The sequence below is a fragment of the Gobius niger genome (assembly GCF_951799975.1).
Source record: "Gobius niger genome assembly, chromosome: 20".
NCBI classification, from domain to species: domain Eukaryota; kingdom Metazoa; phylum Chordata; class Actinopteri; order Gobiiformes; family Gobiidae; genus Gobius; species Gobius niger.
The window spans coordinates 23,703,901-23,728,563 of record NC_136871.1 but is presented as its reverse complement, the minus strand read 5'-3'; the positions used below and the strand labels follow the sequence as shown (position 1 = coordinate 23,728,563).

Genomic DNA, 24,663 nt, shown 5'->3' with positions numbered 1-24,663 from the left:
GGAACATGTAACTAGCAGATGGGGCGCAGACGAGTGTAATGTTATTCACATGAAAAAAAGGAGGACGGGGAGAAGTGATGCTTGGCTTTGTGGTGTTCAGAGAGCAGCTTTATTTGGGAGTAAGCACGTTCGCCTGGGTACAAATGTTGGTTAATGAACAAAATGATTTTGAGCCTCTTGGTGTAAGGAAAAGAATAGCGTTTAATTCTTTTTGCTTTTGCCCATATTGTCTTTTGTCTAGATAGAAAATGTCATAGATACAGAAAGGGGCAGGGGCGCTCTCCCTCTCCACAGACCAAATGACAGGTTGATTGTGTGAAGAATGAATAATTATTGTAAGGTAAAACTTTTTGAGTGTTGTGGGTTATAGTGGTAGTACGACTAGTGGTTGTAGTGTATTAGGGGCTCCAGTTTCTCTCCATCAGCCTAAAACAAGTACAGTAAGTGCTAGGTAGGTCTCAAGCAGTTTTACCATTTACATCATGTGCTTAGGCATTTGCATTTCGATTCGATTAGAACTGATGTACCTATTGAACTAGCTCTTCTTTCACCACATATATTTCAGAGCTTTTTACATTGCCTGGATCGTTCAGGTTGGGCAGAAAATTTTCTGTGCAGCCCGTGAAAAGGTCTGGCTGTCATCGTCCTGATGGAATATCTCCCTGTGGCGCGTTAAACTGGACTTTTATTGAGCTAATAATAGAATAGGTTACGCCTGTCAGCACCTTGCTGCTCTACCCATGAAAAACAAATGGTCAAAACCCCCCACACTGGGAACGACTGGGCTTAGACAAGGCTTTCCATTCGTTAGGCAGGAATAAAGAAATGTGGACGTACAAAAGGTTATACGGGACATCTGTGATTATACTGCAGTTTGGATATTCTAACATCCTGCAAAGAAATCCAAGCAGAAACTGTCCAAAAACTCACAATTTTAATGGATTTAAGAATTTCGAAGCTGCTTCACACAAGGGCTCCTATGGTAAAATATAACTTGACCTGTTGATATTTTTTTGATTGAAATAGCTTTTGATTTCAGTGAATATGACCTCCTGATGCTACAAATTCAACAAATGACCATTTTCAGTTAATTACAAGCTTTAAAATGTATTGAAACAATGAGTTGCATAATAATTTGGAACAGTAGATTTTGAGGTTTTTACTATATTTATTTTTGAAAAAAATACTGTTTTCACATTTACCACCACATTTAAATGATCCACTACCAGTTAGAGATTTGAAAATTATGCTGACTCTCATTTGAGTTGACAATTCAGAAAATCTTAGAAAAATGTTATTTGCATAATAATTTAGAGCTCATTGTAGATGAAAAAAGAATGGTCTAAGAAATCATTATTGGACATTAAATATCTGATGCAATCCACACTAAGCCACACCAAGTCAGTGGTTCTCTCCTGTAAAATTCAAGCAATTTCCTTTTAAGGGTTAATATATTATGGAATATTAACAACTCAAAACGTCTCTTACATTGAATTGCATGTGATCAGTGCAAATGCAAATGTCAAAGGGTCACTCACTCCATAATGTTGCCAATGAGAATTACATGTCAATAATATGCAGTTTCCCCATAAATATGTTCCTCTGTTTTTAGTTGAATAATGGGGGTTTGGTGGATATGATGTATTACTGGTGGACTTAACCCTTCACCTCCTTACAGCTCCACTGCGGGACATGCTCCGAGTCAGTGTTGACAGTGTGGCCCATGGGAGAAAGTCCTGTTTGCACATTGTAGCATTGACACCCTTAATGTGATTTTAATAGCTCCTTGGTAATGATGAAAAACAGCCCAGAGAAGATGAGGGCTGCGGGGCTCTGCACTCAGCGGGGCCGAAGCTGTTGTTGCTGCTGCTGCTGTCGTTTTATATGGAGGATAGTCAGGGTCTGTAGTTTTATGACATCTGAATGTTTCCGGTGCAGTGGTTTTATTCAAATGATAAACACAGCAATGCTACATATTGTATTCTGTACTTATGCTCGATACCTGTGAGTGCGTTACTTAGAGTCTAACAGTGCAAGCTTTCACACGTTATGTGCACTTTTGTGTATGATGGCAAGGATGTCCTGTCAGGGCTTAAACATGAATGGCTCGAGTAGATTTATTTATTGATGCTTTCAAGCAATTTTCCGCAGGTGTAAATGAACATTGCATGAAAAAGCATAATAGCAGAGCAGACAACACCTGTGAACACTTCTTTCTCAAAAAAATGAAATAGGCTATAATATATTATGTACATATGTGTTAATCAAAGAGAAGAAATCCGTCCAGCTGTAAATGTGGAGGTTTTTGAACTTTTACCTCTCAGCAACTAGTTTCCAAAAATATAAAAATGTGTCTCTTCTGTTGAGCATAATGTCTATATTATTTTCTGAAGTGTTTTCTCTTTGGTTAAGACTTTAAAGCTTGACATTGGGAACTGAATTTAGTTTTAAATCAAAATGCACATGCCTTAAAGTGATGGTCTGGAAGTCTAAATGTATCACACATTTTATAAAATGTGCAAAATCAACCACCTAGCATTTTGATTTGAAGTAAGTAATAATATATATGTAAGTTATTTTTTGTTAAGTCCCTCTTTCTCAGATCTCAGCAATTAATCAGAGTCTAGTATCCTCCTGCGTTGACCAATGACACAAGCTTTTCCTGTGAACCTGCTTGTCAGGTCCAATCAGGAGCGAGGGGGAGGAGCTTGATCGTTTACTTTTGAAAATTCTGTTCCTGCTCCTCATTTTGCAAATTAAGACGTTTTTTCTGATTAGAGTGGGGAGGAGTTTTTCGCATTTCAGTTTTCTTGAATTACTACTACATTTTTACTCATAAAGTCAATATCTCTTAAGACTGATTTGATGCCCGACTAAACATTTGATTTGAACCATTGACATTGCCTCCAACAGTTTTAGGATTTGTTACTGTTATATTTTCTATGTTGCTAACATGTATCTTTTCTGTTTATAGGAGTATCTAGATGTCCTGGGACGACCCATGGTGTTGGCCGGACCCAGAGCCAAGCAGGTCCAGTGGACTAACGTCTATCAGGACGCGCTGGTGAGGCTCTGTTCTGCGCTTATTTCCTTAATGAAACAAACTAATCCTACTTCATTGTGGTACACTCTTATACTTTTCTTACGTTACTTTACTTACAAGTATGTTTTATTCCTTTTAGGGTTTGGGTCTTGTCATCACCGGGACAATGCCAGTCTTTAATCTGACAGCAGATACTGCAAGTGCACAGGTAATCCTTATCACCTCAAACCATAATCTTCCACCATTTACTCCCTTATTAGATCTATAATAGCTCAAATACACATTGTAGAGATAAAGCTTGACTACTAATGACCATTCCTCATGTCATTTGTAATACACACCGCCCCCTAGAGGACATCATTTTCTCCAGACTAGTTCTTATCATAGCGATTCATCCAGCTATCACTTTCCATGACCAAACTATTTACTCTGGTCTTATCACTGGTTTTTAAAAGCACTTATGGCCTCTGCAAGCCGTCTCGGCTAAAGATAGACTCTAAAATATGGACTAATCAGATTGCACACACACAGTAAAGATAAGTGAAGATGCATGGAGATGTTTCCTGGCTTCCCGAGCATACTTCTTCCTCCCAGTTGGACTGTGGGGAAATTCTTATTATTGACTATATTATCATTGAATGCATTTCTATTGAAATTTTGTGCTGAGCCAACCGCATAAAGCCATATTATAAGTTGCATCTAGAATTGTGCTATAGTGGTCACAGAATGCATTAAAAAGCCACACTGCGACACATTGGCTTCGACATAATCTTTAATTCACAGCAAATCACATAAGCTGCGCAAACAGAACACAATGAAACCATTTTTAACGGTCAAAATTTCCTTCATTTTGCAATTCTGTACAAATCAGGACTTGGTTTTACCACCTATTCAACAATTGTCCAATAACAGTCTATACAATAATTCATCTTTATGGTTCTTTTGATTCGGTACTTATGGATCATCTGTATTTTTTGCCCTTCCAAATTCAGAATCAGCTTATACTTGGCGTGATGGGAGTGGATATTGCAATCAATGAAATCAAAAAGAAGACTCCTACATACAGAGTAAGCAGATTACCGTACATTCATGAGCAAAAACGCAAAGAGAAATGATTGTTCTATATATATATTTTTGTGGAATGTCGTTGTGCAGCTTGGAGCCAATGGATACACCTTTGCAATCGATCCGAATGGCTACGTATTGTTGCATCCAAATCTACGGCCAAAGGTACGTCTGTCTGTCTGTCTGTCTGTCTGTCTGTCTGTCTGTCTGTCTGTCTGTCTGTCTGTCTGTCTGTCTGTCTGTCTGTCTGTCTGTCTGTCTGTCTGTCTGTCTGTCTGTCTGTCTGTCTGTCTGTCTGTCTGTCTGTCTGCTTTCGTTGGTGATGATTTCAATTGTGCTGCAGGAAACTGATGTCAAAGATCCATCTTTTGTTTTCTTGTTTATGTCTCTGTCTAGATCATTAACTTCAGAGAGCCAGTCACTTTGGACTTTCTGGATGCTGAGATGGAGGACAATAACAAGGAGGAGGTATAGAGGCAATTTGGCTGAAAAACAAAACAAAACTGTATTCTATATCCTTTGCTGTGCATAAATCTTTGGCTGAACAGACAAAGGACAAAGCAAGGTACATGAATGTACAATGATAAGCTGATCCTAATGCATTAGTCTTTCTAGTCACAAAAAGTCACTCTACAATTCAGTACATTATTCATTCACTGCTCAGCCACACTCGATGGGGTAAGCTACTACGAGGCAGTTGCCCCAGGAGTGGATTGATGTAAGCGTGGCTGTCAATGAATGTACATCTACAACCCTTCCATTCCTTACCAAACACAATCACTCTTACACATTCACAATATGCTGGGCAGTATCTGGGAGCCATGAAACCTCAGGTTAGTTACTGACTGGACCTGAGCTACTCAAAGCCTTGACTGCGTAGCTTTTCACCCCATGAATAGAAAAGGATAGAAGCAATGACGTTTTTGCAGTTTTCATTGGTGAACAATACCACAAAAAACATGCTGGTCTTTACTGTTCGGCTATTCTCAGACCTGACTCGTAACTTTGCCGTCTCCATGGAGATGTTGCTGTTGTGCTTTTACTACAGGTGGCCATTGCATTAGGTCCTCTTCCTTTATTTAGATAACTCATGCCTATATAGAGTTCGAGAATGTGATGTCATACCGCTAAGCATCATGGGATTAGCAGCAATTATAAAGTAATGGAGATTTTTCAAGGTAAAAAAACTGGAGTTATTGTTCACATTAAAACACTTGGACCCCACAGTGTATTAGATGTATTTACCAGCAGTAACGCAGCAGTTAATGGAGTTGTTCCACGGATTTTTTGTCCACTGTTTTTAGCTAATGTTAGCCTATGGAAAATGCTAACAGCTGCAAAGATGGTGGATTTCCATGGTAACAGTGGAATTTCCCGAACAACATTATAACAAATAACATTTACGTTATTTTAGATGTTCTTGTAGTAATAAAGCAACATACAACCAATCATTTTAAACTAATGCTTTTCAATCACATCTCAACATGGACACAATCTCTAAGACCTTTACTCTCTCTGGTTTCTTAAAATATTTTACAAATACGTTCCATTTTTTGCACAGTACTGGATATTTCTCAATTCATTTTTGACACATCTCAGTTCGTATGCCTAACCACACGCTCTCTAATATTTTCTCTCTTCCAGATCCGCCGACAGATGATTGATGGCAGATCAGGGCAAAGGAAAATCAAGACGCTCATTAAATCAGTTGATGAGGCAAGTCATCAATATGAGTCCCAATCACGAGCCCTATAGCACCTTCCTGAATGTGAAGCAGGCGGTGCGCCGCGCTACAATGAAGAGTGGGGGCTTCTGTGAGACTAACCATTGTGTGTCATTGTTTGTGTGTTCCACAGAGATACATCGACGAGTCTTTGAGGACGTACACATGGACACCAGTAGAGGGCACCGATTACAGGTGACTCAAGCTCATGTTAGCCCCTTCGCATGTTTACCCTCGTTTCTCTGGCAAGCTTCTTTCAACATGTAAAATCAGGATGTTGTTCAAAGGATATGTAATATTTTAGCAAGAGTTTTGAGTGTGTACCTTGGGAGTTCCTAACACTTCATCTACATAGTAATGAGTCAAATTTGATTATTTTTTTCACAAAGAAACTCTCATCTGTTAACATATGCGGGCCCAGAATGGAATCTGCAAATATTTAGGTGAATATGGGAAAGTATGAAAGAAGAACTAAGTAACTTGTTAACCATAATAAATCCTTTTCTAAGGCCCTTTGATGGTAATACAAGTGTTAATGGGATGATTAGGGGGTCTTTCATCTCCCACTAGTGTCTCAGAAAACCACAATAACAACTTTCCCTGCACCGAGCTGGAGGCCCCAATACACACTAATGGAATCACGAAGAAGAAGCTAACAGGCTAACGGGCAAAGCTAGCTGCGTTCTAGCGCCACTTAAACAGTATTTACAGCCAACTTTGAGTGAAAAAAAATAACTCCATTGTGCAATTGGATGTAAAATATCCCTCTCTCCCTTTGTCTTTTCTGTCAGCGTAGTATTTACTCTCACGGATGATTAATGAGTAAAAAACAGTAACATGCTACGACACTTGCAGTGGCGCTTGTGGCCCCTAGAGGCAAGAGCTACTTAGTTCTGCCCTAAGTGAAACCTACATTAATTTACTTTCATTCTGTCGAAAGCTTCTTATTGCTCAAGGTCATCTAAGGAGTGGCTCTGTAGCAATAGCAGCTAACCTGTAGTTATAACTTCCTTTTAGTACGGTGCGACTTACTCCTATCAAAGATACCAACTTACAAACAAGTACCTCCAAAATTATTTGTGATCTTTAGTTACCAGCGTCACTCGTTTGTAATGCACGATTACAGGACAAGTTTCAACCCATTTGCTTTTAATACTTCATCCAAAGCACCTAAATTAAAGAAGCCATTTTCCCTCTACAGCCACCATCCAGACTCCAAGGGCAAATTAATTGCGAAGTTTATTCATCTCAAACTTGGTTGAACATTTATGGTTTCATTTGAATGTTTCCTCTGGGCAGCACTTTGCAAATTACAGTTTATGAGGCTGTCTCTACACTTTCTATTAATATTCAAACTTCCAGGAATGTTTTAGTGTTGTGGCTAGCGGACGTGCATCTCACGTCTAAAGAGCCAATCTGATTTGCATGCCGCATTCACCACTTTATACATCAACATTTACTTTAGCGTTAAGTGGTGTCCATGTTTCTCTGTTAAACTTGATACATAATCAGTTTAAATTAATCCTCTTACTGAGTTATTCTTGTGCTTTGGGCAGAGGATCGGCCTTTTGTTTTACTGAACCTAATTAAACTGCCTGTAGTTAGCGTCTCAATCCACGGGCTGCATTACATACACCATCATTTTGGAGTGATTTTGGAATACAAATTATGTCGTTGAATAGTAGAATGCGGATCACACCGGGAGTGTCAAACAGACTCTTGGATTTCCATAAATGGATGTTCAAATCTCTCTACACAAATCGTACGGCTAATACAAGTGCTGTGTAGAGCAATGGGGTCATACATTAAGACAGGTGCTACATGGCGAGTACAAGCTGGAAGATGGCGCACGATGATTGTTGTCTGACTACCTGTGTGCCTTTTGACTTCAGTTTGGGGTTGGTGCTGCCCACATACAGCGAGAACCACATCAAGGCCAACCTGAGCGACCAGATCCTACAGGTGCAGTGTAAGTACCAGCCACACTTCCTCTCTCCTTCTCTCTCTCTCTCTCTCTCTCTCTCTCTGTGCCTCAAGTACAACCTCCAGTCTTCGAAGTCATCCCTAGCAGGACTTTTCCAAGTGGATTCTTTGCCCTTCTTCGCCCCCACACACCAAAAAAAAAGAAAGAAAAAAAAAACCTTTCCCCCCCTCTGTTTCCATACAAATATCCCACAACTGTTCGGGCCAATACCTCTACTGCCCCCTGCTGTTACCCCTTTGTCTTCATAGTGTGCTGTTTAAAAGGGTGGTGTTTTTTCTTCACGTTGGCTGAAGACAAAAACCGCCGCAGTGACAGAAAGGTGAAAGCTACGGTTTTTCGGCTGTAACTCGGGTGAAAATAATGGTGACTCTTTGTGCTATTATTTTTTGTTGACCAGACGCTCTCGCCTCTTCTCCAACAAACAACAAGCAATGATTCTGAAGCATATGTGTCCAATGTTTTAAAAAAAATGTGAAAAAATGCATGCTTTTCACTCCTTCTAATGTGTTTTAACTCTTATTAATATGTGTATCGTTTAGTTACACGCATTCATTTGGGGGTTGTAAATATGGCTTTGGAATCATTCAGTGGTGAACTGGCACATTGCCCGAACTCTGGGCTTGTCCAATGTGCCAGTTTGGGTTTTATGAATGGGGGCTTTTGTGTATTTTTCATAATTTTCTGTCCGTGTTTACTTCTTTCCATATTTTATTTGTTACGGTTATCATGATAATTCTACCTTTACCTACATCATTGTGTTTTACTTCAATTACTTCTTTTTTTTTTTCTCTCATCTCGTCTTGTCTGACTTATTTATTTATTTCAAGAGACACAATATTTTTATTCAAATGTGAATTGAATAAAATATTGTCTGTGATCCCTCCTTCCCTTCGATTCCCTGTTTTTTTCTTGCTACTCCTTCTCTGATGGATCCACAGACCCACTCGTCCTCAAGGGCAAGTATACTCCATATTGGTCCACGTCTCCTGTATCCTTATATATCCTGTATACCCCCCCACCTCGCTGGCTCCTGCTCACTCCTGTTGTCCCATCCTTGAACCCCCCACCCCCCCCTCCCCCTTCCCATCCTGCTTGCCTCCGCCCCTGCCCTGTCTTGGACCCCTCAATAGCCTCTTTATTTTTCTCTTCTTCTCCTCCTCCTCCTCCTCCTCGCCCTCTCCGCTGCAGCGCAGATCCTAACATCCTTCACAATGGCTCCTCCAGTCCCCACCTCTGCTCCAGACGCAAATAAAAAGCCCAAAGAAGACAGATATTAATGTCTTTGTCCTCTGCTCATCTTTTCCTCCTGTGAAAACCTCCAAGTGGGTTTTGTCTGCCTTCTTTCCCTCTCCCCCCCCCTGCCATTATCAAAGATATGACAATTTAGCTCTCGCTTAGAGCGGCAAGTATAGTTGTGTCATGTGTTTCCATGTAGCATTACACTATAGCTGCGTGGAGCTTGTGCATTCATAGTGTGCAGTCATTTTTCTACTAATAATGTGGATGTGGCAAAGCACGAAACACTGAAGAAGAATAGATAAAGGGACAATATTCTCAGACCTTTATTTGAGTGATCTAATGTTTAACTGTAAAGAGCATTTGCACAAATAGCCTATATCAATATGTATATAGGTTGGCTGTCATCAGGATTAGCTACATTCGCCAAGTGTTTGACAGGATCCAGCTCCTCTCATCTCTCAGGTCCCTCTGTCTCCCTCCATCGGCTTGTCCCTCCTGCTCCCCCCTCAGACCTCCACAGGACGGCGCCACACTTTGACCCGGATGTGCAGGGCATTGTGGGCGGAAAACCACCTGGGCACACAATACTAGCGTTGCATGTCCAAACACTGTCGTCCTCCGACACTGAGGGCAAAGAGAAAGGTTAAGAGACAAATCCATGTTCGTATTGTTCGTCTCTGTGTGAGTATGTTATAGGTACAATGTCGTTGCCCCGTACATGCCCTCTACAATGCAGTGCACGTCCCCCGATTGAGTCTGACCTCGCCCTCTCCCCTGACGGTCTGAAGGGGGACCTCTAACCCCTCCCCTGCCGCTGTTGTCCATTTTGGTGCCAGCCTGAGCTAGCGCTGAACACGCCTGGTTACTGGCTTGTTGTCACTTCAGGAGGCTAGTTCTCACATGTTTGCTAAATTTGTGCTAATGCAAGATGCTACAGATGCTGCTTTTGTTCGTATCGTACAATGTGCACAGTTTGGTGTTTGTAATGACTAAATGTCTTTTGTTCTTGTTTTCTTTACCATGCCTCTATTCGGCGTTACTACAGCAAATCAGATGTACTGCGGATAAGAATTGGCAGAACGAGTATTCTCTGATTTCTTTTGGCCGGACCCTCACAAATTCACCAGTTCATTGCCAATTTCATCTGTAGCGTCCTGCCTTTGAAATGTAAATGACCGCAAACGCGCAGCAAGCTCTTTCTATAGCTCAGGTCTTTCTTTAAAAGGCACCATTCTGGCCAACACTGATGTTCCCATGGTTACTCAGTGTCCCGTCTCCTGCACCTGAAGATGCAGCTGCTGTTTTAGCCTGAGCCCCCCACCACCACCACCTCACGCCAACCCGCCCTCGCCCCTACCCCCCCCTCGATAATGTTCCCGTTTCTGTTGCAGATTTTGAATCACTGCTGCCAAACAGTTTTGAATCAGAAGGACATGTTTTCATTGCTCCCAGGTAGCTCTGTGCGAACGGTCACCTGTCAGTCTCACTGTGTCCATGTTTTTCAAGAAAAACGTTCCCCTTTGGTTGTGTTTCTCACTTTGGATCTCGTGTGCATGAACCCTGTGTGGTGCATGTCGATGTAGCCTACAGCTCTGGACAAAATCAGAGACCACCGTATGATCAGCTTCTTGAGTTTTACCTTAAAGGAACAGGCCACCGTTTATACATACTGAGATATGTTCTTACCTGAGCTTAGACGAGTTGATGCGTAGCCGCCTGGTCTTTGTGCGTGCGCTCAGCTAGAAGCGACCAAGCTCTTCCACGTTTCCCCTATTTAAATGCAGTTACATGAGGAGTTACACGGTTACACAAAATTAAACATGTCGATTTTCTAAGCGGATAAAAAGGGGGACTATATTGTAAGGCGTAATAACACCTTAGACGCACTTTGACGTCCGCGCAGTAATATCTTCACTCCTATAGAATTCTCAGCGTGGACTTTTTGCGTGACTGAGCGCACGCACAAAGACCAGACAGGTACGCATCAACTCGTCTAAGCTCAGGTAAGAACATATCTCAGTATGCAAAAACGGCCTGTTCCTTTAAAGAGGAATATAAGAGTACTTTTTCTGGCTTACTCACCTTTACTGTACTGTCTAATAAAGCCTACGGGCCAAAAACAAAACAGCTGTCGCAGTTAGTATCAATTTACATATTATGCAAGGTGCTGACATTTCAAAATCAGACCAAATAACTTTAAGAACAATTCCAATCATTTGTGTCAACATGTAAATGAATACTTGGTGGAACAATCGTCTCGCTCTCCACCAGTTTTCCACTTAACCGCTGGATGACATTATTCCTCTCTCTTTGCTTTACCTGATTGTCTGTGAGCTCATAAAGTTGAGTGAGGTGTGCAAATAATTTTACCAGACGCTGGCCTGGAATGATAGTCATCTCATAAAGAGGCTGAATAAAGTGGTGTCTCATTTTGCTTCCATAGCTGTATTATTAAGTTAAATGGATGTTACATTGTGCATGAAAATCGTTGAGTGTGTACCGTCAACTGTTTCTGGCTGAAACACTAAATATTGTCATTGTTGTTGTTCCTCTGCAGTGATGTGCGGTTCATTTCTCATCTCATTTGAAGTGACGTTGCTTTGGTTGAATTTAAGCACACGACAGCATTAACACTATGTACACACTTGTAAGTGTTAGGTGTCCAGAAGAACATCGACAAAGGCATAATGTGTTTCAATGTGCCTTCTTCAGGGAATACTGCAATGAGCTGGAGCTGTCCAACAACAACACGGAGTTCTTACTGAACTTCATTGCACTCATGGAGAAAGTAACGCCCGATTCGAAGCAGTGTAAGTAAATACTCGAGTTAGTTGTATGGACTCTGTTGTGTATATGTGAGCTCAAACGTTTCACCACTCATCCAAGAGACTTTGCCAATTCTGATGTTGCACCGGTCAGGAAACTGGAATATAATTGTACTCGGGGGAGGAGCTAGACATTAGTCCTGTCCTGTCGTTTACAATAACTGTCTTCATTGCTTCCAGCAGAGGAGGGATGATGACATGTCTAACTGCTCCCCAGGGTTAAATATTCCAAATTAACAAAGAATTGCCAAAACTTCTTGAATGAGAGGCAAAATGTCTTTCCAAAGAAAAAAAAAGGCCACTGATAACTGCTTTAATAATATTAGTAGACTTTCATTCTTCACTCTTCTCCATTTACATTAATATCACTATTCGAGAGAGAATCCATAATGGCTGTTCCGTCTCCTCCTTAGCCAACAAGCCTCATTTCTCTGTGGGCTGTCAGTCATAGCTCAAAGCTCAAACTTTAAAACGCATACAACAAAAACCAGTGTGGCTACATATAGAGTTGTCACGGGAGGAAACTGTATTAAAGGGATATTTCAGGATTTGTGACATAGGCCTCATTTCCTAGTTATCCAGAGTGTTGCTGATTTCTGGAGATGTTCATGCAGTCCTCCTTATATTTGAAGAGTTTCGTGGTGCTAGGCTAGCGCATGTCTATGATAGCTAGTGGCCTGCATTAAAAACCTTCAAAATCATCGGGTAGTCCTCCAAACGTTACCATATCTGATTAGTAGAAAGCTCCTTTGTGAATTCCATGTGTAGTAATAGTAAACAAACTACTGTAGATCCAGTAAACTAGCAGATCACTCCGCCGCTGTGTAGCTTGCAACCAGGAAGCTGATGCTGCACAAATACTAGTTATTTTAATTGCAAAATGGCTATATTTCAAAACACATTCAGTCAACACAGACATTTATATCGGTGGCCTGGTGTTATAAGTGATTTGTCTCAGGTGCACTGTGCTTGGGTCAGACTGTTTTTAATGCAGGCTACTAGTTACCATAGACATGCACTAGCCTAGCACAAGCCTAGCACCACTAAACTTTTCATATATAAGGACTGCATGAATTAAAATATATATCTCCAGAAATCAGTAACACTCTGGATAACAAAGAAATGAGGCCCTATGTAAAAAAAAAAGAATACTGAAATATCCCTTTAACAACAAATGTCTTGGAAGCCTGGCTTTGATGTTGTTTTTGACACGTGTAAAGTCCCCATTCGTTTCCATATCATAGCACACCTTCTGGTGTCGCCCCCTAGCCACTAGGGGGTGGTAACGCAGCAATATCCGGATCCCGCCATGAGGACCAAAAAGAAGAGCTGTCCTCGCCCATTGGATAGTTACGTCAGGCACCTGTTTTACGGTGTCCCTTTGCAGAAAATTAACTTTATGTTAGAAGCAGCCTGCTGCATTCACCAGCTAGTCCCATCCCTGTCCTCTGGCACACATTGAGAGTAACGCTATGTACTTTGCATGGGATAGATTTTGAATTTGGAGTAAGGTTGAGTGGATGGGTAAGCAGGTAAGTTTGCCATGCCCATGCGAGCTTGCTGCATGTCCAAAACTGCAACAACTGAGGGATGTTCCCGGGCCACAGGTGTCTATCATAAGTGGTCCAAGGAAGACCGAGAGATCAAGGTTCTGACATAATTTGTGTCATAACTGTAGGAGAGGACTTCTAAACTGTGAGTCTGAAATAACAGATGTGGCATGCTTGTGGGTTGCTTTCAAAGAAGTGACAGATTTAGTGTCAGCGGCCAAATTTAAAACCTGCTCCTTTCTTTCATATTCGAGAAATCAAGATATGACAGGCCTGCTGTGTTTAAATTGAAACTATGGGTGCATAAAACTAAGTATCTTTGCCCAATAAAGAAACATACAGTGCTATCATAATAGAAATGCACATAGCCCTGCAAATGTTACTCTAATGATTGGATGTAATCTTAGGTGACAATTTGCTTCTTCATAACCTCATCCTGGACACGGGAATCATCCGGCAGCTCGTGGAGAAAGTCTGGAAGAACAAAGATCTCAATACGTAAGAAGGCACAAATAAAAAGTACTTTCTTTCCTTGTCGATGTTGTGATCATTATTTTATGCTTTTTGTGTAATTTAGATATGGCTTTTTAGCCGTGTTTGCTGCCACAGATGGAGGCATAACACGAGTATTTCCAAACAAGTAAGTAACCGCACTCTAATAACTGATCATGTCCAGGAAACCAAGGTGAGCATCTTCTTGGACTAATATGGAACAGTGCCAACAAAACGAGTTATTCCTTGACTAGTGACTATGTTAATATTGTGCTGTAAAGTAAAACCCACCTTTTTTAGCAGTGATTAGTTATGAAGAATAATAGTTTGCATATACATTTTGTGCCATTACCTTATATCACGAATCTGTCAATCTTTCTCAGAGCGGCAGAAACGTGGGAGGAGGACCCTGAACCGTTTAATGCCAGTTTTTACCGGCGCAGTTTGGACAATAAGGGGTACATCTTCAGAGCGCCTTATCGAACCGGTGAGTGCAGAAGAAAAACATGAAAGTCTGGGAAAAAGAAAGAAGTTCTATAATCCTGTCTTATAAATCTGGAGATACACCCACACATTTGTGGTTTCATTCATGCGCGTTTGAGTAATCAGTCTGTAACCTCAAATACTTAAAGGGACTAGATGCAAGTTAGTCATTTATATACTCACTACTGCCACCTCTGGTCTAAAATACTTAGTTTTAACATTTTTAAACTCTGTATAGTCCCTTTAAAGCATCAGTTGATGTCACAAGGTGGGTTTGTGCCGTGATTTCACATGTAGCTTCATTTATCCTTTTATTTAAAGGGGCTAGGTGCAAGTCAGCCATTTTATACTCATTACTGCCACCTCAGGTCATACTTGTAACTGCACCTTCTATATTAAGATCATGCATGACAGCAGTCATGTGACAGTGCAGGATTTTAGAGGCAGTTGTGGTGAACAGGTCTGGGCTCATTCTACACATTAGGACATTGTTAGAACATGTAGGGGGAAGAAAATACTTAATTTTATCATTTGTAAACTCCGTATAGTCCCTTTAATTATTATTTTTTTCACACACACACACAAGAAAGATGCATACAAATATTACAACTCCACAGTGAATATTTCAGAGTAGTAGAGAACTTCAAACTTTCATGATTCTATATGACACTCCTTCCTGAATTATTGGCTCTTTAAAGCTGGAACTTAAAAAAAAAAAGTGAAATATAATTAGACCATGGGCTTTATCAACTACTACAAGTCTGTTTTTCCTACCAGAACCGCTGCTACACCCATATTTCTGCTACTTATATTCAATAGGAAAGTCCCCGAGTGTTTAACAAAGCATTTACATCTATCTTTTTTTACATGCCGCACAGCCTTTTCGCATTCATCTTCTTCGTTGTCACATGTTTTCTGGGTCTTTTTTTTTTTGTGTGTGTCGTCCAGCGCGAGACGAGTTCCTCAACCCAGACAACGACACGATAGGGATCCTGGTGAGCACAGCGGTGGAGATCACAGTGGGAGGGAAGACTGTCAAACCTGCAGGTAACACCCACGCTCGTCCATTTAAACGGCACCTATATACGCTTAATTATAGCCCCGGACTCGCCGCTATTAATTGTCCCCTTTTATACGGCTGTCATCTTTTGTGCTCCTCTTTTGATGGGCACTTTTCTCGTCTGTTCAGTGGTCGGAGTTAAATTGGACCTGGAGGCTTGGGTCGACAAGTTCAAGATCCTCGCCAGTAATCACACAGACAACCGGCAAGGCTCCAATCAGGTGCATTATGGCGGTTACATAAGTGCAGCTCGAGAGGGTTCTTTGTAGAGTGGCCAAAATATTTACTAAATACCACGACAGAATGATTAGTATTCTAAAAATTAGGTTTAATAAACAAATCTTTTTCCATATGTCAACATAAAACTCTTGGCATTTACCCTTTTGCTGCTTACATCATCAGTGACATCAGCTGGAGGCAGGAAGTGATCAAGAGAAATAAGATTAAGCTAAAACTAGCGATTATAAGTGTAAAACTACAACTAAAAAATGTGGTCTTGTTGCGGCTTAAAGGGACTAGACCAGACCTGGGCAAAGTACGGCCCGCGGGCCACATCCGGCCCGCGAGATGATTCAGTCCGGCCCATAACTTGTAGGGCATAAATTCATAAGCATGTCAAAAAAAAAAGTAAGTCTCTAGCTCATTCCTGTGCGGAGTTATGATTTTTTATTTTTTATTACCAGAATGCTCACTCCAGCCACTAGGGGGCAGATTAAATAAGAATAAAAGTAAAGAATTCCACAGGTGTCCAGCAAAAGGCACTGGCATAATAAGATATAAGGATATAAACAACACATTGTAGACAAGTGGGAAATGGACAGTCTGCCCCTGGGCAGCTGTGGCTACAATCCACGGAGTGCGGAGTGAATGAATATTGACTACAATGTAGGAGAGACTTGTGACACAGGCTTGTCAAGTGCAATAAGTGTGAGCCGTTTCTATGAGGCTGCAGTCCTGTCAGGCTCATCATTATAGATTTATTGAAAAAAAGTCCTCAATGTATTTTCCCAATCAAAACATTTTTTTTTTTTTTGGAGCTTTTGTTTATGGACCCCGGCGATACACTCCCAATATATTTATATCCCGATATAAGTTTGAGTTATTGTTGGTGCGGCCCTCCGACTCAATTCAGGCTCCTCATGTGGCCCCTTATGAAAATGAATTGCCCACCCCTGGACTAGACGCAAGTTGGTTATTTTTATACTCACTACTGCCACCTCAGGTCATACGTGTAACTGCAGCTTCTATATTAAGCTCGTGCATGGCGCCACTTCGGACCCGAATTAACACCTTTTTGAGTCACAGTGCAGGATTTTAGAGGCAGACGTGGTGAACAGGTCTGAGCTCACTCTACACATTAGGACAGGGGTGTCCAAAGTGCGGCCTGGGGGCCAAATGCGGCCCTCAGACCAATTTTTGGTGGCCCGCTGCCTTTTTGCTGAATCGGGACACATCATCAGAGATAGTCCTTTTTATTTGAAATGTAATAATTCTACACAATTCTAACCAAACAACTAACCTTTTACTGTGAGACAGAGCTGGCATGAAGGTTTTGAGCATAAATAAAGGTGTGGGGCGCAATTTAAATCTAGTCAAAGGTTTTCCGGCACTGACCACCGATCTATGGCCCTTCACCCTGTGTACACTTCAGTATGCGGCCCCCCATGAAAAAAAGTTTGGACACCCCTGCATTAGGACATCACTGGAACATGTATGGGGAGGAAAATATTACATTTTAACATTATTAAACATTGTATAGTCCCTTTAAGATGCCAGAACAAGAGGAATGACATTTGAGACGATAAAATAAGGGTTATCTCTTTCCAGTGAGACAGTTAGACATTTGTCTATCGTTACTATGACAACAGCTACAATGGAAATAGATAGAAATCGAGCTTCCTGCGTCCAGCTAAGCCCAGAATGTTTACAAACAATTAAAGGGTCTAAAGGGTCTTGGACTATATTGTACAACAGATTACTACTCACCTATGGCCTTTACTTCACTAACTTTACTACATCATTTAGGAATCTTTCACTCTTGTGTATAGTATTGGTGCCTGCATTGCAACTAATATTTCTATGTCGGCCATTAAAGTGTAAATATTTTTCTATGGCAGTGTGGACCTAATCGACCGTGTGAAATGGACTGTGAAGCCAACAGCGATGTAAGAAAGGCTGTCTTTTTTTCTTTTCTGTTTCAGAAATGAACAGTGTTTTTTTGTTTTGTTTTTATGATTGAAATCTATATTGTTTTCTATTCACAGGATCTTCTGTGTTATCTAGTCGACGATGGAGGGTTTTTGATTATGTCCAATCAGAAAGAAGACTGGAACAAGGTCTTGAGAAAATTTTATTACCTTCAAACCATTTCTTTATGCACTGCTTCCATTTGATCAAAACATAAATCAAAGGAAGAAAGATTCACCTATAATGGCCAAATTAGATTGAGTAGAGTTTGTATTTGTTTCCAGTTTTCCATGCGTTTGATCTAAGTAAATGAAGTCAACAAAAGTGCTGGAAGATGCTACTTGTAGTCTCTGGCAGCTGTGTAAATGTTACTTACATTGAAATAACAACAGCGTATTCCATTAAATACATTTTCAACTTAAAATGTATTCTCACAATTTTGCAAATAAAACTGAAAATAAGAAGTAAATATTCCCGGCTGACCCGTGAACCCTTCCTGCCTGGTCAGTAGTTGATAATCCTGATGCGCCACACAGAAATCGCGCATTTACGCCTTCATTTAACTTTAGACTTTTGGTTGTTGCCTTTCATCCACAAAAATCTGATCGAGTCAAAGTTTACTTTTAATCATCCATGTACGTAACAGGCTGGTTTTATTTGTGGTCCACATGTTTTTGTAGACACAGTGCCCCCCATGGCTTCATCGGGGGCAGTGCATTAGAGACGCAGTGTTAAATCAAAATAACAGGTTAAACGTGTCGTGCATGTGGCGGATTCTTTATCCAGATGATAGAAAACTAAAGCTCCCATTACAAACACACAGTTACAAATCTATTCTATTCTTCGGGGGCAAAAAAGGTACAGAATGAAGAGTGTGACTCACAGCAGCTCCTCCCTTTTTACCGTGCGATACAAGATCATTTTTAAACACTAAACGGATTAAATACATACATAAATATATAATCATCTATGTATGTTTGTTTCTATTTTGTGCTTATTTTGTATGTGCTTTGTTATTCCCTCCTCTGTGGCAGGTGGGCATGTTCTTCAGTGAGGTGGACCCTTACCTCATGTACGCTCTCTACAACAACTCCTTCTTTAACCGGAAGCAGTCGTTCGATTACCAGTCTGTGTGTGAGCGCGTGCCCAACAGCGAGGCCGGCGCAGGCCCCAGATCAGTCTTTGTGGTGAGTCTGAGCAAACAGAGCCAGCAAACAAACCCCGGTTAGATATTGTTTGTAAGTGGTGGGTTCAATACGTGTGTCTGTTTCCACAGCCTACAATAGCAGACTTCGTAAACATTGCCTGGTGGACCTCTGCAGCAACATGGTATTTTTTTATTTTATTATTACTATTCTCCTGTTTAAAGCTTACCGCCCGTACTAACATGTTCTGAAATGCACGCGATTCCTGATTAGTTTAGCAGATCTTATGCTCCTGGATAAAAATGGGCTCTGGAAAGTGGGAGCTGAATCTTGAATTTAAGATCCAAACTACAAACCTAATCACATTTGCAATGCTATATCGCACACCATCACTTGCATGTTTCAATGTTTATTGTTTTTGTATCTGTTTGCAGGTCCTTATTTCAGCAATTTATTTATGGACTGACCTATCACAGCTGGTTTGTCCGAGGTAAGCCACGGTTGCCATTTACTTTATAGAGTTTGGGAAAGTCCACAGTTACCATGGAGATCTGCCATCTTTGCAGCTGTTAGCATACATTTCCATAGACTAACATTAGCTACTGCTGGTAAATACATCTAACACACTGTGGTGTCCAAGTGTTTTAATGTGAACAATAACTCCAGTATTTTAACTTTTCAAATCTCCATTAATTTACAATTGCTGCTGATCCCATAATGCTTAGCAATAATGACGTCACATTCCCGAACTCTATTATCAATTTTATTTATGTGCAAAAATGCCAATCACTGATATTCACTTGTTGATAGATACAGACGGCATCTCTGGAATCACCCATATTTAGTCATGTTTAAAAACAGTTAAGGGGGAAAACAATTTGGAGAAAGATCTAAACTTTCTCAAATTATTCAAAAACTTCTTTAATTATGAATATAGTTTCCTACTTAATAAAGATACAAAGACATGGAGAGGAGCAAAGTGGTTCAACAGCCCATAAATACATAAATAGCGGAGAATGCTAACACAATGCTTCATGTTAGCATCGTGCTAATGCTAACGGCTAGCCAGCACTCGCGACAACTGCCTTTTTTTCACTTCCAATCAGTGTTAATTTTGACAACATATTTTTTTTTAGTTTTAGTTTTAGTCATTTGACTAAAATGTAATGTAATTTTAGTCAAGATTTAGTTGAAAAAATCTTTTCAATTTTAGTCTAGTTTTAGTCGTTATAATCATATTTAATCTTGTTCCTCTGCTTCATGGAGCTGCTCCACATGAACAAAGCTCAGAGCTGATCCTTTAGCAGTGAATTTACATGATATGAGGCTCTTTCAAACTGTCAATAGAAGTTTGGATGATTTTAGTCTCTCCTTTTCATTTTTATTTAGTCTTATTTTAGTCGACTAAAATATCTGGACATTTTAGTCTCATGAAAAACGTTTAATTTAGTTTTAGTCCAATTTTAGTCGGCAAAAATAACACTTTGACTAAAATTAAGACTAAATATTTTAGTCGACGAAATTAACACTGCTTCCAATGAACAATCAGCTGTAATAAAATATCCATATGGACCCGATTTACATTTACTCTTGGCTTTATTTATGTGTGATAAATAAGTTCATATGGCTTAAAAGAGTGGATAATTGTGTTTCCCATAAGATTCTATTTTCCCCCTTGGCGAAGCCCCGCCCCCTTCTATGACGCGGTGCCGTCTGTATCTATCCTTTAAACACATACAACAGATGGTATAATTAGCACATGTGTTGTTGTCTTCTTCGTCTGTTTCTCTGGTGATATGGACAGACATAGAGGCAGCTGAAAGCGTGGACTCCAAAGAGAGGAGCTGTGTGATGATGCAGACTCAGTACTATCTGACCAACCAGACCAGCTCCTACAACATCCTGCAGGACTGCGGCAACTGCTCCAGGTCTGTGCCGACAAGACCTGCTGTTTTAAACACGCCGCAAACTACTGTATCTAACCAGAGAAGCGATTTGCATGACTTCTGATTAACCGCATATGGTTAGAGTGCAGTAAAATGGTCACATCAGTGGCTAAATGAGCCTGAAAATGCGCCCCTATATATTTCGCTAATGTATTTGCAAATGAGAGTGCGTTCGTGAGTTGGAGTATCTGTGTCCTCCGTTTTGCTATTGTCTCCGAGACATCTTTCTAGTTCGAACAAATATTTGCTGTGGATCTAACTGAAAGGTTGGTAGTTCAAGTCCCACTAGTACAGTTGTATCCCAACTCCCGAAGCAAAACACTTCACTCACTTAAGTAAAGATATTATAACCGTCACTGGATAGACCTTAGTGAATGAGAGATGGTCGTGAATAGAGTGGCTTGGATGTGGAAAAATGTACACTGCAGTTCAATTATATACATAGGGTTAATTAAAAAAATACAAGTGCTGTTTGCTGAGAGAATAATGTGGTCCACAGGTTGATCCATGCCAAGAAGCTAAACAACACTAACCTGCTGTTTGTGGTGGCGGAGAAGATGCTCTGTAACTCCTGCGAGATCGAGAGACTCTCACAAGAACAGGAAGAGTGTATCCTTTTGGTCATTTTCAAATGTTAAAACGTGCTTTTTACTCTGTTTTTGCTGCTGTAGGCAGTGTTTTATATCAGGACTGTGTCGGGGCTGTGGTTCTCAAACTGTGGGTAAGGGTCCAAAAGTGGGTCTCAGAGAGTTAAATAAGTAGATTTGTTCGGTTGGTTTATTTGAAGCCTTATTTTAGCTCTGTTTAAGTCCTTAATTGAACTGCAGACAAAGAAGAGAATCCTTGTGAAGTCATGGCTCCAGCGCGTTACAGGAAAGGACCCGCCACCTGCTTTGACAACAACATCTCTGTAAGAACTTTGAATTGTCACACACTCTTCCTCTAGAGCAGTGGTTCCCAAAGCGGGGTTCAGGATCCCTCTGGCGGTCGAGTCGGGGTCCCCACATGATTTCAAGTTTAAAACAAAGGAAGAAAAAACATCATAACATTTGTGATACCCATTCTAGAGGACAGTGCAGTGTTCCCAAATGTGGGGCCGCACTCACCAAATCGTCCGTCTTCTGTGGCCACAGACTAAAAGTGGTGGAAAGTAACCAAGTAAAAAGGAAAAAATTATAGGTACTTTTATTTTACTTAAGTACATTTCATGATGAATACTTTTTACTTCACTACATTTTAGAGCCTGTATCTGTACTTTCTACTCTACTACATTTTTAAATTGGGTTAAAAGTAAAAGTATTTCATTTTCAAAGTCACCTCTCTGCGATGAACTGGTTTAGTCCCAGTTTAGACTTGGTTTAGTGGTTTACTTCTTTAGATCTGGTTTGATTCAAATGGTTTTTAAAAAAAATCATGCACATTAACTCTTTAATACTTTTACTTTTTGCTTATAAAGTAACTCAAAATTGTATCAGATACTTTTCATTTTACTTCAGTACATTTTAGGTCCTGCATCTCCACGTTTGCTTAAAGGGACTAGATGCAAGTTGGTCGTTTTTATACTCACTACTGCCACCTCAGGTCTTATGCGGAACTGCAGTCTCTATATGAAGCTCGTGCCTGAAGTAACACCTTTTTGAATGACAGTGCAGGATTTTAGAGGATTTTTGAAAAGGTCTGGGCTCATTCTACACATTAGGCCATTGCTGCAACATGTAGGGGGAGGAAAATACTTACTTTTAACATTTTTAAACTCTGTATAGTCTCTTTAAGTAAGAATATTGAGGACTTCTCCCACCACTGCAGACTATCAAGTACTTTGGGTAGCTCTATACAACTCTATACACTGTAATTCTCGTGTGTCTGTGTGATTTCAGGAGAACACGTCGGACTGTGGGCGAGGCTACTCTTTCCGTCCGTCCCTCTCCTCCCTGCTGCTCCTTCAGCTGCTCCTGCTGTACCCCGCCCTCAGCCCCTATGTCCAGTCGCTAACACATTAACTCACCTGGCCTCCGCCGTCCCGTTATAGCCCACCCCAAGCCTTATTTCACTCCCCCATTGTCCCAACCACCTCTGCCCCCTTCTGTGCCCCCCCCTCCCCCTTTGTTCCCATTCAAATATATAGTCAAAGGTAATCGGGACTTCTCCTCATGCGTGGCAGGTCGGAAGCCCCCTCTAGTGCCACGCTTGCTTCAGTCATTTGTGGCAATTGGTATCTCCGGACATATATCGCCCATTTTTGGAGTGGCATCATGAAAACACGCGATGAAAAAAAAAAAGAAAAAAGAAAGTGATCCTTCGCGACTGATTCCCGGGACCAGGAAGTCGGCAAACTTAAATGTTCTGCTTCTCGCATCATTCGTTTGTCGCTCTCAGAGGACGTGCGCACGGTTCCTCCAGCTCTAGCCACCGCGGAAGAAAAATACCTGGAAAGAACTGTTCGGATCGTCAGTGCTGAAGTGACACTCAAAGCGTATATCAACATTAGGGGTTTTATTTCCAAAAGGAAGCTGTTAGGTGTTAACTTAATTTATGCACTACTTCAATGTCTACTTGCCAAAATGAGATAGACCCTCTCGTGTTGTCGTTTTTTATATGGCCAAAAATGTGCGGAGGAGAAATGGCTTTGATTTTAGATTACGGTTAAAAAAAAAAAGAAGAAACTGAGTGCTGATTCATTTCGAAAACATCCAACTGAGGATTATAGCAATTACATGGCTATCACTGCATTTTTAAAAGGCGTTTTATTTACTTCAAGCCGCCTCGTGTTATTTCTTTGAAACGTGAATCAGCGTTCAGTGTCTAGAGCTTCTCAAACTGCGGGACAGCTCCCACTGGCGGTACATGGGCTTCTTCTTCTTCTTCTTCTTCTTCTCTCTGTATCATTTAGTGCGGCTAAGGAGTTATTAGACCACCAAGTAATTCTGGTTTAGACCTGGTTCAGCACCTGCTTTAGTTCAAGTCTGGTTTAATCCTTTGTTTAGCTTAGTCCATATCTTGATATTTTGGTTTTGTATCAAAGATTGTTCATCACAGGATGCCAAATATTCTAAGCTGGCAGTAGATATAAAAGGATGAGAATCACAGGTCTAGTTAGTTATTATTTCGTTAGAGCATTATCGGACTTTGTGACCGTTCTCGTTGTTAAGCCCTGAAGCTCGGCCAATCCTCATGAAGCTTCCTCAGCGACCTCCTATCTCCAATGACCTCATTTCTAACCACTTTCTATTTGTGCTTTTTTCACTCCCACCTCGGACGCTCGCACCATGCCTCTGCCTCACGACCATTGCATAGTAGCCCCCAAGTGTGTGGGGTTTTCTCCTTTCTTTTAGGCTCGCCTGTGCGGGCCACTTTACTAGGTACGCTCCTTAATGCTTGAAATGCACATACGCAAAATCACATATTAGCAGCTTGATTAGGATTACAGACACGTTGAAGACAATATGCATTCCATATAAAAAGAAAATAACATCGTTTAGATCAGGGGTGTCTGTCACTGAGGGCCGGCCACATACAGGAAAATATACAAACTACTGGGCCGCACTCATATAAAACCTCACCTCTATTTTATTAAAGTTGGCAAATTCAGTAAAATGTTAACTATGCTTTTTTCATTGAATATGCTTAAAGTAAAACAGCCTTCATCACAGCTTTCTATTAATGAATTTTTGGATATATTAAAAAAAAACCTCAATTATATTTTTAGAATTTGCAGCGGACTAATTTAAAGAGTAGTAGTTTGTAGTAGTTTGGACACCCCTGGGTTAGATCATTCATTTGTCGTTGGACCATGTATGACTAGCTCCTTAAGTGTCCATTTATTCGCTGCTTTTTGTTGCTTGATATCGAAGCAGTGGAGCGAGTGTACCTAATAATGTGGCCAGTGGGTGCATTTCTTCCTTTTGATTGAACCTGTTTGAA

The 24,663-nt window shown here is 40.7% G+C and overlaps 1 protein-coding gene across 3 annotated transcripts in view; it reads left to right on the top strand.

The window, feature by feature from the left end:
- cacna2d2a (calcium channel, voltage-dependent, alpha 2/delta subunit 2a) overlaps positions 1–23,405 on the top strand; it is a 180,854-nt gene extending 157,449 nt beyond the window's left edge. For 2 of the 3 annotated variants that reach the window (XM_079579516.1, XM_079579514.1), the window contains 25 exons: positions 2,975–3,064; positions 3,183–3,251; positions 4,036–4,110; positions 4,199–4,273; positions 4,505–4,576; positions 5,753–5,824; positions 5,965–6,026; positions 7,724–7,800; positions 8,754–8,771; positions 10,446–10,506; positions 11,767–11,864; positions 13,837–13,927; positions 14,007–14,069; positions 14,305–14,408; positions 15,353–15,451; positions 15,594–15,685; positions 17,582–17,629; positions 17,729–17,800; positions 18,686–18,838; positions 18,928–18,980; positions 19,231–19,286; positions 20,601–20,724; positions 21,242–21,351; positions 21,570–21,652; positions 22,620–23,405. In XM_079579516.1, coding sequence (XP_079435642.1) covers positions 2,975–3,064; positions 3,183–3,251; positions 4,036–4,110; positions 4,199–4,273; positions 4,505–4,576; positions 5,753–5,824; positions 5,965–6,026; positions 7,724–7,800; positions 8,754–8,771; positions 10,446–10,506; positions 11,767–11,864; positions 13,837–13,927; positions 14,007–14,069; positions 14,305–14,408; positions 15,353–15,451; positions 15,594–15,685; positions 17,582–17,629; positions 17,729–17,800; positions 18,686–18,838; positions 18,928–18,980; positions 19,231–19,286; positions 20,601–20,724; positions 21,242–21,351; positions 21,570–21,652; positions 22,620–22,742 — 2,040 coding nt within the window. In that variant the 3' untranslated portion in view covers positions 22,743–23,405. The remainder of the gene's footprint in view (positions 1–2,974; positions 3,065–3,182; positions 3,252–4,035; positions 4,111–4,198; positions 4,274–4,504; positions 4,577–5,752; positions 5,825–5,964; positions 6,027–7,723; positions 7,801–8,753; positions 8,772–10,445; positions 10,507–11,766; positions 11,865–13,836; positions 13,928–14,006; positions 14,070–14,304; positions 14,409–15,352; positions 15,452–15,593; positions 15,686–17,581; positions 17,630–17,728; positions 17,801–18,685; positions 18,839–18,927; positions 18,981–19,230; positions 19,287–20,600; positions 20,725–21,241; positions 21,352–21,569; positions 21,653–22,619) is intronic. The other variant, XM_079579515.1, reaches the window with a different exon arrangement.
- The last annotated feature ends 1,258 nt before the right edge of the window (positions 23,406–24,663 follow it).